This window comes from Schistocerca serialis, chromosome 2 (genome assembly GCF_023864345.2).
Source record: "Schistocerca serialis cubense isolate TAMUIC-IGC-003099 chromosome 2, iqSchSeri2.2, whole genome shotgun sequence".
Classification (NCBI taxonomy): domain Eukaryota; kingdom Metazoa; phylum Arthropoda; class Insecta; order Orthoptera; family Acrididae; genus Schistocerca; species Schistocerca serialis.
In genome coordinates, this window is record NC_064639.1 from 118,938,334 (window position 1) to 118,955,405 (window position 17,072).

General features: G+C 37.6%; 1 protein-coding gene across 1 annotated transcript in view; it reads left to right on the forward strand.

Moving 5' to 3' along the window:
• The window catches only part of LOC126456794 (solute carrier organic anion transporter family member 5A1), a 243,415-nt gene that overhangs the window by 215,845 nt on the left and 10,498 nt on the right, over nt 1–17,072 (forward strand). The window contains exons 12-13 of the mRNA XM_050092584.1: nt 9,148–9,320; nt 15,676–15,874. Coding sequence (XP_049948541.1) covers nt 9,148–9,320; nt 15,676–15,874 — 372 coding nt within the window. The remainder of the gene's footprint in view (nt 1–9,147; nt 9,321–15,675; nt 15,875–17,072) is intronic.

Genomic DNA, 17,072 nt, shown 5'->3' on the forward strand with positions numbered 1-17,072 from the left:
TGGATATGTGTGTGTGCGAGTGTATACCTGTCCTTTTTTCCCTGTAAGGTAAGTCTTTCTGCTCCTGGGATTGGAATGACTCCTTACCCTCTCCCTTAAAACCCACATCCTTTAGTCTTCCCCTCTCCTTCCCTCTTTCCTGACGAAGCAACCGTTGGTTGCGAAAGCTTGAATTTTGTGTGTGTGTTTGTGTTTGTTTGTGTGTCTATCAACATGCCTACGCTTTTGCTTGGTAAGTTACATCATCTTTGTTTTTAGATATATTTAATTTTTTACTTAAACATTCATGTATTTATTTATTTTTTCCATATCTCTTACAGTCCTTCACTATAGTCTCCCTACTTCTCTATCTCAATGTCTCAGAAGCTCTATTAGGCCATCCAGGACACCACTTCTGTTCATCTGTTCAATGGTTTGGATAAGGGTGGTAGAAAGCTCTTCCAGAGAAAGATGACAACATCCATGCAAAGGTTTTTTCAACTTCGGAAACAAGTAGAGGTCTGGTGGACTCATGTCCGGACTGTAGGGAGGATCCAGCAACACTTTTCACACAATTTTTGGGCTCCAACGTTGCTGATATGTGGCGAGCATTGTAGTGGAGAATGAGTTACCAGGTCCTTGCAGCTTAGGTTTTGTTATTTTTCTGCTCAGGTTTTGCACAAAGTTATGATAATGCACTGCTGTGACACTTGCTACACATGGGACTCAGAACTGTTACGATGATTCCGTGGTGATCCTAACCAAAAATCATCATTTGATTGAGCTCATTGAAATTTTTTTGGGCACAGAGAACCAGACGCCCTCCATTCATTGGACTGTGATTTCAACTCCCGTTCAAAGTCTCTTATCCAAATTTTTGCCGGACGAGGTGGTGCAGTGGGTAGCCCACTGGGCTCACATTCGGGAGGATGACGGTTCAATCCCGCGTCCAGCCATCCTGATTTAGGTTTTCTGTGATTTCCCTTAATCGGTTCAGGCAAATGCTGGGATGGTTCCTTTGAAAGGGCATCGCCGACTTCCTTCCTCATCCTTCCACAATCCGATGAGACCTATGACCTCGCTGTTTGGTCTCCTCCACCAAATCAACCCAACCCCAATCCAAGTTTTCATCAATACCGATAGTTCAACACAAGAATCCTTGACCTTCATGGTCAGAGCTTCTCTTCAGCAGTCGAGCAGTGTAGGACCCATACGCAGAAATTTTTCTGTTCTTCAATCATTTGTTAGAATATGGAATACTGATCTTGGGGAAACTCCCTTGGTTTCAGAGTGTTCCTCACAAGTCACACTGCAATCTTCTTCAAGAGCATCTGCCACAAGTTTCTCATTTTGTTCATCTATTGACATTTTTGGCCTTCTGGGTCTCGGATTATTGTTTATCCTCATACGATCACTACGAAAACGATTAATCGAATGTGAAACTGTACTATGGTCCACTGTAAACTCGCCCCCAATCTAAACTTAATGCACTGTGGATTTCTGTCTGGTTTTTACCACTTAAAGTTTCAATCTTGATGTATGACCTCTGGTCTTCAACAGGCACAGTACCTGAGACCCCTACAGGGCCCATTTCTACCTCTCGCCAGTTTTATGTTGGAGTAAGCAGTTAAAAGAAAAAAAGTTGGGCTTCAAGCAGCTACAACTGAATTTTAGAAATGATTAAATTTGGAGATTTTAACATTCTAGAAAACAGCAATCTTTACTAATAATGAAACTGTGAAGTCATTGTGTCTGTCTTTTTCAACACACTAATATCCAGAACTTATATGAATTTGCATGCAGTTTTTGCAGATAACTTGAGTGTAGCTTGGAGCAACATGTAGGCTTTTTTATTTAATCAGAATAGGATCGCAGAAAAAAGATATTTTATCTAAAAGCATCATGTCTGTATGTTCGAAGATGCAGTCTCCAAAACTACTTCAGGAATTTTCATGAGGGCCTCACAGGTAACTTGAGCATAGCCTGGGGCACATATATAATTTTTTTTGTCAAAATTATAACACTTTATGAATGCAAACTAACAGCAGATTTACTTGGCTAGGATACACGGATTCCCAAATTTCGCTTTGTGTATCAGAAACCTAACAACATTGCTTTGGTTCTTTTTATAAATTTTATTTATATTCTTTGCTAGGAAAAATGAATTTATTAAGCTTGCTTTGTGATTTGGGTGCCCACTCATTATATTTTGATTTAATTTTGTTTACAAATAAAAATGCCAAGAAACTGGTCAAGTTTTTCTGAATCTACCAGAATGGCTAAAAGACTGAGGACTGTGTGGTCTCCAGAAGACTGTGAGGTGAGACTTGCTGCAGCTTGAGAACATCACACTTTAGCTCAGTCTTTGGAAACTCCTTCCAAAAGTAAAATGCGACATAACTCTGATTGAGTGTGTCGTGGATTATTTCGGTTGTTGGAACCCTTCACCCTCATCACCCACAGAGGCTTTTAGTTATTTCTCTTCAGTGTAATGTAATAAGAGGGAAAATATTGACAGGAATGTGACAGGCAAGTGAGTTTTTATACCCCGATTCCTGCTTAGTTTACCGTCTCACTTTAAATGTGTATAATTCCTGGTGAGCTTACACTGTGTTGTGACCATAAGCAAAGCATGAGACCAGATGCTGTATGTTGTGGGAATGGTCCTTAGTTTCAGTTGCTTTTCGCATGGCTAGCTCTGTGCAGCCCTTTCCGTTGTTAGTGACAGTCTCTTCATTCACGTCCACGATCATACTGCTTCAGATGTTACATACAAAGAAGCTTCCCAAATCAAAAATAAATTCGACACATACGAAGTCTCTGGTGCAGCTACAAATATATACCTGGGCAATACCAGGTTTCTTGGCTAGTTTTGAATAAAGATAACTTTTGAATCACTCCGTTTTCAGACAAGATAACATGTTATTCATTAAGACACAAGTGAGGTATTTCAAATGAGGTAAATCAATCATAAAACAAGAAACAAATACTGGTGAGATCAAATTTTGAGGTAAGAGTATAGTTAGAAGATCATAAATTTGATGTTTTCACTAAAGAAAATGTTTGATGAACCTTGTGTTTACAGTCTTAATCAGCAATCCAGAAAAAATGTGGTGGATAATAAAGCTATGAAAAAGTAGCTTGGTTAAGAATTTAGAGCTTTCATGTTTTCACGATATATACATTACATTTGGAATAGAGATCACAAAAGAAAAATATCATATTTACTGTAAGAGTGATATTATAGCAAGTCGAGCCTTCCATTTGGTGTGTTTCAATGTGACACACAGTTTTTACCTTCTGGCCACGTGTGGTATTATTATTATTATTATTATTATTTTAATGTGGGTAATGATATTATGTGGCTTGGTGGCTCAGTGTCTCAGTGGTAAAGTGACAGACTATGACTCCACAAATTATAGGTTCAATCCCTAGTCGGTCCTAGGATTTTTGTCTGTCACTTCCAACTTCTTTCACATCTGGTACAGTTCATTGGTAGGAAAAATACAGAGGTGCTCTGTGGTTCAAATTACACATTAAATTGTAGGTGCCTTGTAAATAGCTTTGTTAGTCTGTTTGAAGATCAGAGGAAGGCAATGGTGTATGAATTTTGACAGGACCATGAACTGTGATGTTCAGACCAGTCTTTGGATTGATGATAGTTTTAAGTTATTGATAGAGCAATGTAGTTTTTGACTGAAATGATAATAAGTTCAGCTAAGTGTCAGATATCAGCATTTGGAAACGAAATGTGTGTTTGGTTGCTTAAATTAAAGTGTGAAATTTCTTTATACTTTCATTATATTTTCTTTGTTGTTGTACCAAACAAACCTTATCAGCCACTTCAGTGTTGGACAAATGGTTTAGTTCATGTTTTCTCAGTCCAGAGATGAATTTATTGATTTAAAATGGCTTCAGTGAGGCCTGATATTATCAGGGTGGAGATGGTGGCCTAAATTATGCAGTGAACACGTAGTGCATAGTGGGGTGATCACTCTGTTGTAGAAATAATTCAAAAGCCAAGATCGCTTAAATACTGTTTACTGGATAACTGTTTTCAACACACTAAAGGTTCCATCATTGAATCTGAATGTAGTTTATAAATGATAATCTACATTCAGATCCAATGTTGGCACCTTTAGTGTGTTGAAACCTTTTATCCAGTAAACAGTATGTACGCGATCTTAGCTTTTGAATTATTTATAAAACAAATTAATTGAACATTTTTATTTTTTCATAAAAAGTGGCTTTAATTGCCACTATGTTAATTGCTGTACTGATTTACTTTACCTATAATTCCAGAAGTTTCTTGAAATGGTACTTTTCTATGGTAACGCTAAACAAATGTTGCTTGATATTAGTTCTGTTCTTTATATGCAGCATGATTCCATTGTGTAAGGGACTGATCTGACCATTGTTATTGGCATCTTCCTAAATAACTCTGTTAGTGCAGATAATTTTGTGGCTGCTGCAATTTTTATCAGATGTGCCTTTCAGTGAAATTAAGTCGTGCTCTAATATGTGGCAACTAAACTCATATTACCATGTGAACATAATGCATTTGTGTCATATAGTGAGTGAAAAGCACCACAACTCTAACCTGAATTTAGAGGAACTTTTTTCAGCTTTAGGTTCTGACAACAGTGTGTTGTAATGGTAATAAAGTGAAATGTGAAAATGTTAATGTTGTTATTGGCTGCTTGTGGTTATTTGCACTGAGCATTCTGCACAAATGAAATACTTTACCATTTTGTCAACATGTAAAATGATACATGCTTTTTATACTTGAAAATGCTTGTATGAGGGAAGCAGTTCTGGAAGCTTTTTATGCAAGTTATGCCAATAGGAATATCTTCTCTACTATTCACGGTTTTAATTTTGGCTTTGGGCCATGGGCTGTCCTAATTTTGACAGGTGTGTATTCTTCACAAGAAAAGGAATCCAAGGGGAAGGGGGTAGGGGTGGGGGAAGGATCCAGAAATGTTTCTCTTCAGCATGGTAGAAGATGCACTGTGTCTTTTAAGGACCTGAGCACTTAGACTGATGCCCATGATTACTACAGTCTTCAGTCGCTTAACAGAGCCTGTAACAGTTAGTTTGTTTATTCTCTTCATAATTTGTCGCGAGAAATGATACTGTGGTGAAACAGAGCACTTTATTCAAGTGTAGTTGGTATCAAAAGCCAATCCAACAATTGTGACTGTTTGTGACACCCCCCCCCCCCCCCTCCCAAGTCAGTTCTATTTATAATGATATGCCTTCTTTGAACAAGGCAACGTCAATTCCTTTGCCAGGTCATTGATATTACTGTGCTTGTGCCTTGCAGCTACAATATTATTCAATGATTTACCATGCCATGAAGGGGGGAAATGTATAATTTGTACTACTGATATTGAAATTCAGCTATTACTGGGATGGAAAATGGTAGTACAGAACACAAGATAAGTGACTGCTCATGTAACTATGGAAATATTTATCATAACTTATTAGTAAACAACTGTTTCTATCCTGAATTGTGTCTTTATGGCATTATAAGTTCCATCAGAATTGATCAACTCAGTGGCAGGAGATGACCAGTTTACAACAGACAGGTTCTGACACACTGCTGAAAAGCCAAGGAGGGCAGTGCACCTGTAAATTCTCACAGTAATGTTTTGAGCAGTGAAAGAAAGGAATTTAGGTACATGTGGATTCAGTTAAGTCTTACGTTGAAAATAGTTACTATAAATTGAGACATATTTTCTGAAGTGCACAAAAGCTACAAAATCTGTCTTATTTCTTATGTGTCTCACTTCATATACAACATTTTCCAACTGTGTGTAAGATCACACATGCAGTAAACTGGTCCAATCTGCCACCAAGTTGATCAGCTTCGATGAAAGTTGTCACAGCATAAGGTTACTGTTCAAGGTAGAAAAATAGTCATGCAGTAATGCAATGAGAAATATATCAACAAAAATAATCAATTTTTGAAAATGTAATTCTATAGATAAAAAAAAAAAATATACTCACCAAGTGGTGATAGGAGAAAACAGTTATTAAGTTACTGAAGTTTGCAAGCTTTTGCAGCCAGTGAATTATTCTTCTGGCAGGAGGGTTAAAGGGGATGGAAAAGAGGTGAAAGGAAAGGATTGGTGAAGTTTAGGAAAAGGGGTGGATTTCGGAAAAGTTGCCCGGAACCCCAGGTCAGGGGAGACTTATTAGATGGGATGAGAAAGTATCCCGTGACACAGTATTCTGTGTGACATTTTTGAAGTCTCCCCTTTTTCTAAACCTTACCAATCCTTTTCCTTCACCCCTCTTCCTTTCCCTTCAACTCTTTTGCTTGAAGGAGACACTGGCTCTAAAAGCTTGCTAACTTTAATACATTTATACATGTGTTCTCCTACATCTACATCTACATGACTACTCTGCAATTCACATTTAAGTGCTTGGCAGAGGGTTCATCGAACCACAATCATGCTATCTCTCTACAGTTCCACTCCCGAACAGCGCACAGGAAAAACAAACACATAAACCTTTCTGTTCGAGCTCTGATTTCTCTTACTTTATTTTGATGATCATTCCTACCTATGTTGGTTGGGCTCAACAAAATATTTTCGCATTCGGAAGAGAAAGTTGGTGACTGATATTTCGTAAATAGATCTCGCTGCGATGAAAAACGTCTTTGCTTTACTGACTTCCATCCCACCACGCGTATCATATCTGCCACACTCTCTCCCCTATTATGTGATAATACAAAATGAGCTGCCCTTTTTTGCACCCTATCGATGTCCTCCATCAATCCCACCTGGTAAGGATCCCACACCGCGCAGCAATATTCTAACAGAGGACGAACGAGTGTAGTGTAAGCTGTCTCTTTAGTGGACTTGTCGCATCTTCTAAGTGTCCTGCCAATGACACGCAACCTTTGGCTCACCTTCCCCACAATATTATCTATGTGGTCTTTCCAACTGAAGTTGTTCGTAATTTTAACACCCAGGTACTTAGTTGAATTGACAGCCTTGAGAATTGTACTATTTATCGAGTAATCGAATTCCAACGGATTTCTTTTGGATCACCCCACACTTTTCGTTATTTAGCATCAACTGCCACCTGCCACACCTTTTCTAAATCGCTTTGCAACTAATACTGGTCTTCGGATGACCTTAGTTGATGGTAAATTACAGCATCATCTGCGAGCAACCTAAGAGAACAGCTCAGATTGTCACCCAGGTCATTTATATAGATCAGGAACAGCAGAGGTCCCAGGACGCTTTCCTGGGGAACACCTGATATCACTTCGGTTTTACTCGATGATTTGCTGTCTGTTACTACGAACTGCGATCTTCCTGACAGGAAATCACGAATCCAGTCGCACAACTGAGACGATACCCCATAGGCCCGCAGCTTGATTAGAAGTCGCTTTTGAGGAACGGTGTCAAAAGCTTTCCGGAAATCTAGAAATACGGAATCAACTTGAGATCCCCTGTCTACAGTGGCCATTACTTCGTGCGAATAAAGAGCTAGCTGCGTTGCACAAGAACGATGTTTTCTGAAACCAGGCTGATTACGTATCAATAGATTGTTCCCTGCGAGGTGATTCATAATGTTTGAATACAGTATATGCTCCAAAACCCTACTGCAAACCGACGTCAATGATATAGGTCTGTAGTTCGATGGATTACTCCTACTACCCTTCTTAAACACTGGTGCGACCTGCACAATTTTCCAATCTGTAGGTACAGATATATCGGTGAGCGAGCGGTTGTATATGATTGCTAAGTAGGGAGCTATTGTATCACCATAATCTAAAAGGAACCTAATCGGTATACAATCTGGACCTGAAGACGTATTAAGCGATTTGAGTTGCTTCGCAACCCCTAAGGTATACTTCTAAGAAACTCATGCTAGCAGCTGTTCGTGTTTCAAATTCTGGAATATTCCCTTCGTCTCCCCTGGTGAAGGAATTTCGGAAAACTGCATTCAATAACTCTGCTTTAGTGGCACAGTCATCGGTCACAGTACCATCGGTATTGCGCAGCGAAGGTATTGACTGCGTCTTGCCGCTTGTGTACTTTACATACGACCAGAATTTCTTCGGATTTTCTACCAAATTTCAAGACAATGTTTTGTTGTGGGACCTATTAAAGGCATCTCGCATTGAAGTTCGTGCCAAATTTTGCGCGTCTGTAAATTTTAGCTGATCTTCAGGATTTTGCGTTTTTCTGAACTTCGCATGCTTTTTCCATTGCCTCTGAAACAGCGTTCGGACCTGTTGTGTGTACCATGGGGGATCAGTTCCATCTCTTACCAATTTATGAGGTATGAATCTCTCAATTGCTGTTGCTACTATATCTTTGAATTTGAGCCACATCTCGTCTACATTTGCATAGTCAGTTCGGAAGGAATGGAGATTGTCTCTTAGGAAGGCTTCTAGTGACACTTTATCCACTTTTTAAAATAAAATTATTTTGCGTTTGTTTCTGGTGGATTTGGAAGAAACGGTATTGAGCCTAGCTACAACGACCTTGTGATCACTAATCTCTGTATCAGTCACTTCATGAGTATATTTTTTATCTATACACTTACACTATGAGAAAGAGTTCCTTAGTCATGTGAATAGCCTCATTTCTTTTGCAGTAATGTAGAGTATCTCTTAAACCAAATTTAACCCTTTTCAATTTGAAGATGCTAATTTTCTATGCAGTAGTGTGCCCTTTGTATTGATATGTCATACATAATTTTTACTCATTTAAAGCATTCCATATTTTTAGCACTTGTCATGTACTGGTTGCCATATACCTTTCCAAACTTCACTACCCCCTTTGATACAAATGCTTCTGCGACTTCCGTGGTGTGTTTTCATTTTAATTCTTCATAGCTGATGTGTTAAGTAAATGCAGGTAAAATACTCGTGCTTATTACCAAATACAAAAATGATGTATTTGAGTAAAAGCCACAATTTCAGTACATGAGATACAGAGAACCACCATGTAGCAGTTTCATAGATTAAAAATTAAAATAGCCCACATTTAGAATGTAGTAATACAGGAAATTAAATCCACTATTAGAAATCACCAAACCATAGTTGTTCAGTGGATAAGAGTCATGTGATTAATTTGTTTAGTATTTAATTGTCTCAGTCTTTACATTTTCAACTCCTCATTATAATATTTTTCTTTTCAGCTCCAAACATGAGCCATTCCAAGTCAATTTAACAGCTGCGTGTAATTTTGGCTGTGAGTGTCGCATGAATGATGTCGAACCTGTATGTGGCAATAATGGGCTGACATATTTCAGTCCTTGCCATGCTGGATGTACTGCATTCTCATCCAGATCAAACTACACTAATTGTGCCTGTAAGTATGTGACATACAGAATGGGAAAAAATTCTTAAAATATGTAAATGTACCACGTTTTTTCATGTATTTTCACAAGTGGTTAATCTGATATTGAGTCTTTTGGTTTTCCTGTTGCATTGCCTACTGTGTTTCACTTGTCCCTCCCTGATTGATTTTTCAGTTAATCTGTGAATAATCCTGTTTTTTACAACCCTTCCCTGTTCCCAGATGAAGGAACTGTTATTCTGGAAGCTACTATTTTTGTCATATTTTGTTCATAGCAATATCTGCTGCAACATAATAATCCTAACAATAAATTGTTTCTTATTTTATCTTTTGTCTGTTAAATTTGACTGTACATTTTTGGTAGTTACCCTTTCCATTTATGTTTTATAGTCACGTACATGTTTGTAAGTTAAAATTTTACTTACTATGGTGAACATCACTTACAGTGAGGATGCAGGCTATGGTTCTGACTGGCACACATTAGTGTTCATTGCCATGCAGTTCCCTTATTTGGAATAAGGTGATATGAGATCATCTCATCTGCTTATTTTCAGCATTGTAGCTATAAACAGAGAAACAGGCAACAGACTTGTTTCAGTTTACTTAGGGGCACCCAGTTATTTCTACATTGAAAATATCATTACAGAAATGAAAATAAAAGCTTGTCATCTCGGAAAACTGTGGCATAATCTGTACGCTACAATTTACAAAATGCTGAGACATGCAGTGATTTTTCAAATATTTATTTGGTGATAATGTAATGATGGGTATGAAAGCAAACAATAATTTGTGGCCTAAAAATATTTCAGAGAATATCCATTAATCACAAATTCTGTAGTATATAACTTAGTAGTCTCTTTGTGGTGGTATCTGAGCTCTTTGTGGCAAGTGTCGACAGCAGATCGACTATTGAGTGTCTGCCTAAACTGCTGCGAAGCTGATTGATATCTCGTTTGACTCCGTCTGTTTTTTCTTGCCATTGTGATCAGTAGTGAATTACAAAGTTTGTGGTAGTGTATCATAATGAAATACATTTTGTTATGTAACGTGTTCGTGTGTCTTTATATTCACCAGTTTAGTATCTCGCTCCTACATCTTCATCATTGGCCACTGTCGTAAAGACATGCTCTATATTTCTGCTATGTTTTTATGAGGTAATGTTTCACCATCTTAGAACATATATACTTATTAAGATTTTAACTTTCTCTGATTCCAAAATTGGAAGTACATAGTTCTGTGCTAAAAGTAACTATCATAGTGAAAAAGGAATAACTTTTCTTTTCTCTGTGTAAATGATGAGACCACAATGAACTATAATTCCTATCAGATTGTTTATATGTTTTAAGACATTTGGCACAGAAATCAAACTAACTGTTACAGTAATTTGAGTTGAGAGGACAACATTCATATTGTGAACCACAGTTTGTGGTAGAGGTTAAAGCACTAGGCTGGTATTTGAAAGGAAGGTATTTGAAAGGAAGGAACTTCAAACTCTTGAGCAGATTTATGTTTTCTCCAAATCAATTAAGGTGATGGTCAGGGTGGTTCCTTTAAAAATGATGATTTCATTCCTGATCCTTGTGACTTCTGAGTTATGCTGCATCTCTAGTACTCGTGTTGTCTACAGGGTGTCAAACTCATAAATTTCTCTTCCTTCCTTCATTTCATATTATGAGTGTATCTTATTATCATTTCTTGGGGTTTCTCTAAATCACATATGTCAAAATCAGCAGTACAGTCATTGTAAATCTTTCCCAGTACTGCCCTTCTCATAACACGATGTGGTAAAAAACATTAATACTTGTAATAATTGACAGAAGATGACTGTCCTTTTACATACCATGCCACTGAAACAGCTAGCAATGTTCCTAGACACACACAAATATAAAAATATGGCTGAATACAAAGCTTTTTAAATTTCTGTGTCAAGCTAGAGACCAGGATGAACAACAGGAAAAAGAATTTTTTTAAAAATCTGTGACACAGGAGTATTTTTAAATTGGAATATGTGACTGCCATGCTTTAGTTACATTTAATGTTTTCTTGTAATTAATTTTCTGTTTACTGCAGTGCTTAAAATCACACAACTGCTTCCAGTTTATTGTGTCCACTTAAATTTTAGAATTATCTGTAATTTACATTGAATCTTTATTTTATTATTTTCATCATGGCAGCAACACCAGCAACCATTATGAAACTGTCTCAAATGAATAACAGCCCACAGTTGCACTAATCATGTTTATTCAAAACCTTGACCATAAACATAATTAGTGCAACTGTGAGCTATTTTTCATTCAAGACATTGAATCTTGTTGTTGGCAGTTTTTGCTTCTAACTAAACACTATGAGTTGTCTTGACCACTATTTTATTATTTCAGTGTGTGGTCAAGATAACTCAAAGTGTTGGAAGTGCACCTACTGCCGCCTTGTCTCAAAATGCTTTTATGCAAATTGCAGCCTTTGCTTATCAGGCATCACCAGTGTGTCTGAAACAAGTAATTCCTTTAGTCCCCCCCCCCCCCCCCCCCTCAAGTCTGATTGTCAGAGAAGTGGCTTATAAGTTACATCGTATGGTGTGAATTAGACATAAACAAGCATTTTGTAATAAAATTTTTATTGTTTAAAATCCAATCAAATTAAGATGTTTGGTTATTTTTCTACATAATCATCCATCTTACTGAAGCATTTTTACCACTGTCCTTATCAATGTTTGATGTCATTTCAAAGAATGAATGGACTAACACCAACAGCGCACAAACTGTTGCACCTCTAGTTGGCCATGAAGCATTCTCCACAGAGGTGTCCTTTGAGTGGCCTAAACTTGTGGAAGTAACATGATAAGTCTGAGGTGTAGGCTTTAATAGGACAGTCAAGGTCAAATCTGTCAGCGTTTGTTGAGTTACTGTTGCAGTGCGATGGCTGACGATCTACTTTTTAAATGTTTGCTGTGTTTTGTGTGTGGTAGGCAGCTCTGGCTGACAATAACACAGTAGTAAGCAGCATGAATGGTCTGATGTTTACCAGAACACTTTGGTGATGTCCACAACCTTGTCAGGAAACAACTGGATCTTTGATTGCACTGGTCTCCCTTTCCTCCTCCTCCCTAACTCCATACTGTGTTCTTGGTTTTGGGGATGTAGTGAGAGCCTGAAGTGTCATCTCAAGTAACTGTTTTTGTGGTCATCAGTCATTTGACTGACCACCATGACTTCTTCTATAGTGGCAACCTCTTCATCTGAGAGCAGCTCTTGCACCATACGTCCTCAATTATTTGTTGGATATATTCCAATGTGTGTCTTTCCCTGCAGTGTTCACTCTATAGCTTCCTCTGGTACCACGGAAGTTATTCCCCAATTTCTTAACAGGTACTATTATATCATCTCATCTCATCTTTTTGTCGTAGTTTTCCATATGTTACTTTCTTCACTAATACAGGGAGAACCTCATCATTCCTTATCTTATAAGTGCACCTGATTTTCAGTATCCTATAGAACAACATCTCAGAGTCCTCAGTTCTATTCTTTTCTTGTTTTGCCACATTCCATGAATCACTGCCATATAATGCTGTGCACCAGATGTGCATTCTCGTAGATCCCTTCCTCAAATTAAGGCCAAAGTTTGATAGCAGCTACCTTCTCATAACCAGGAATGTCATCTTGGCCCATGCAAGTCTGCTTGTTATGCGCTGCTTGCTTCATCATCATGTGTTAACGTTGGTTCATACATAATAGAATTGGTTATCACTTCACATATTTCAGGGTCCCCAGTTTTGATACTAAGTTTATCATGAATATTATTTCTTCTACTCCTCAGTACTTTCATACTTTGTTGATTTACTTTCAATCCATATTCTGTGCTCAGCAGACTGTTTGTTCCATAACATATGTCCTCTAATTCTCCTCACTTACATGGAGGATAGCAATGTTATCAATGTATCTTGTCATTGATATTCTTTCACGTTGAATTTATCTTTTATTTCCACAACAATTTCATCAATATGCAAATTGAACAGTAGGGCCAAATGACTGCATATGTGTCTTACACCCTTTTCAATCTGAGCTCTTCATTCTTAGACTTGCATTCTTATTGTTCCTTCTTGGTTCTTATACATATTATATATTGCCTGTCTTTCCCTGTAGCTTACACATATTTTTCTGAAAATTTTGAATGTTGCACACCATATTACATTATCATCATGTGTTGTGTGTTTTTTGCCAATTAAGTATCATCATCTTCCTCATACCTCATGAGAAATGTGCAAGAAATTGCAATATGCACAGCTTTCTGTTCTTTATCTAGTAACTTTGGAACCCAATAAGCTGATACTTTATGAAATTCCAGTCCACTCCAAGTTATTGTCTCCACTCTTCTATTCGAACTTTCTGAGAAATTTAAGCACAGCTAAATGCCTACCATCTGCAACAGGTTCACTCATAGCCTGTGTGTTCTGTATCATGTGGTTGGTACAGGGATGGTGCAAAATAGGCCCTATTTTTAGCAAGCCGTCATACTTTCTCCAACTACTTAGAACAACCTTCCACATGGGCCCCTAAAAGTGTTCTTTCCACAGACTATGATAGTAAACAGCAATGAATTTAAGCAGCATTAACATCCTCATTCATGAGAAACTTTATTATGATGCCTTGTGCAACAGCAGAGTGCACTTCACTCTTGCTGATTGCAGTAGCCACTGTATGCAGGGAGAATAAGGCATCACAAGGTCAGCTTTCTCCTCCAGATGAGCCTCGTCACATGGTTTTAGAAGTTGGAACACATGGCGCTTGAAGTGGGTGCACACTTGAAAAAGGCTTCTTCATATGTGATACAGACTTATTATGTACCTAACCTTTACGTTTACTGATCACATTCCTGAAAATAAATCACACCAGAACTTATGTATGAGGGCTGTTCAGTAAAGAATGATCATAACTTTTTTGATAACATACCTTCACTCGTGCTTATGATATTAATGGTCCTTCTCAAAATAGTCTCATGTAGATGTGATGAACTTTTCCCAGCCTGACAAGTTGGAAACCACATTCTAAAAGGTGTTTCAGAATAATCTCTGCAGCCTTCACTACTGCTTCTGATGATGGACGGTGGCTCCCACGAATGTGCTTTAGCTCAGGAAATGCTGAAAAGTCACATGGGAATAAACTGGGTGTATAAGGAGGGTGGAGGATGCACATCATTTTTTTTTTTTTTTTTTTCAAGATTTTCAGTAGCAATATTTGCAATATGCAGCTGTGCGTTGTCTTAGTGCAGCATTCAGCCTGTTTCTTTTGCACCTCATACAGACTTGCAAAATTTTCAGGATATCCCCATAGTATTGTCCAGTTATTGATGTGTGTGCAGATACAACATGCAGGTAAACCATGCCATGAATATAAAAAAATGAGATGATCATAACTTTCCCAGCAGAAGCAACCACTTTTGGTTTTTTAAGGGTTGGTGTTGGAGATTTCCACAGTGAGGACGATGGAGATTTCAGCACTGAAGGTTGCTGTTTACTCTCAGAATCAAAATGATGTAGTCAAGTTTCATCAGCAGCCTTTGAAAGAAACTGCAGATCTTCCTCTAACATAAACTTCAACTGCGTACGGATCTGTACATAAATGTTCTTTTGTTTGGGATCAGCGCTCTTGAAACCCACTATGCACAAATATGTCTCCTGTAAATTTTCTGTCACCAAATTGTGGGTGGCACCCAATGAAGTTTTCAGTATGTGTTAATAATTAATTAGTTGATTCTCTCTCACAATGACAGCAGCAGTCTTGATGTTTTCTTCCATAAGATCAGTAACTGGAGCTCCAGGTCCACTTTCCTTTGAAATGGATTGTCTACCCTCTTTAAAAAATTAAACCATCTTCAAGCTGTGCTATAGGGCGAACAGATTCTCCATAGACCTCCTATAATATTGCATAGGTCTCAGCTGAATATTTGTTGAGACAAAAGCAGAATTACAAAGATGCATATTGTTCATTGTCTGTCACAGCTTGCCCACCTCTCACAGGAGGGAACTAGGAGTACCAATAATGAAACTACTATGGCATGTTTGTTACACACTAAGCTAACAGAAAATCAAGAGATTAAATTCCAGCTTGAGAAATTCTGCCCGTAAAAAAAAAAAAAAAAAAAAAAAAAAAAAAAAAAAAAAAAAAAAAAAAAAAAAAAAAAAAAAAAAAAAAAAATCATTCTTTATCGAACAGCCCTTGTAATTTATGTATTAAGAACAATTTAAACAGCACCTTGTATTGTAATTTTTTGAATTCTTAAAGAATAAACAGGCCTTGACAACAATGCTAATTTATTCTGGCATTTAAGTTTTTTGAAGTAGTTATTAATTGATTTATCAAATATGTTTCAGGCATCCATGGAAACTTCAGCCTGCTGACTGGATCGGGTCCACAAGCGGCTGAGTTTGCAGAAGTTACAGTTGTTCCTGTAGCAACTGCTGGACCCTGTAATTCCCCCTGTAGAACAATTTTTCCATTTCTTATACTACTTTTCTTCATGACCTTCATAGTTGCTGTTACCCAGATGCCACTGTTAATGATAGTACTAAGGTAAGCAACTGAAAAAGGTTTATTCGGTGATAGATATTTTACTGTGTAGTCTGTGATGCATTTGTAATTATCGTACTGCTTCACCACTTGATATTAAATCAGACTGTCAGACTGTCGTACTAAAACTGATTAAAGCTCTTTGGAATAGACACTAAATCATGTCTGTTTCTTGCAGAATGACATTTTTAACATTTTATTATTTATGTACATTTTACAGCGCATATGATAAACAATTTCTCTATAATGTGGCAGATTCAGTGTGACCTTCACTGAACTGTTTTATTTCCTGTATGAAAAATATTCTCTGTGTTCATGAATATTTGTGGAAACTGTAACCTCCAGACATTATGAAATCAACAATACATAATTGAGACTGTAAAGGGATAGGGATAGCATACATGTAGGTCCAGCAAAGAGATAGCATAAGTGTAGACCCATCATCAAATTCTCTTGTGTGACTGGAAAGGTCATATTAGATCACACTCAGTAATCACAGTTCTGGAAATGTGGCAGCAAGTGTAGTATGCCTATTGAGTATCAGAGAGCATAATAAGTTCAGTGTGAGCAGAACGATTGGTTGTTGGGAAAATAGTTTCCTCACGCTGTATCATTTTAGTTTGCAAAAATCGTGATCTTAAGAGAGTGACAGAGATTAACTATACAAAAGAAGAATGAGCAGTTGATCAGCTAAAGTGAATACTGCATAAGACAAATGACATCTTATTAGCATGATGATAACCTGGCCATACAGCTTTATCCATAGCACTGAATCTGGTTAGTAGTAGACTGGATTTAGAACATGCTACAATATCAGTGAGTCATAGTTGGAATCAGTTAACTGATACAAATATTAGGAAGTCACAATTTATATGCATGTGTAATTGAATGTTCACATAGATGGAATTATATAGATAAGGCAGGTGGAACATGTCAGTTTATTGGCAGGATAGTGAGAAAATGCAGTCTGTCTACAAAGGGGCTGCTTACAAAACACTTGTGTGCCCCATCATAGAATATTGCTCAAGTGTTGGGACCCATCTCAAGTAAGAATGAATGAACTGTAGGGACCACAAGGGAAAATGTAAACTAATAACAGGGTGCATAGAGATATTTAAGCAGTTCTTCCCACATACTGGTTGATTCAGCTGCCCATACCTATGGGATTTGTGCAGCCCACAACACTCTCAAAAAACCAAAT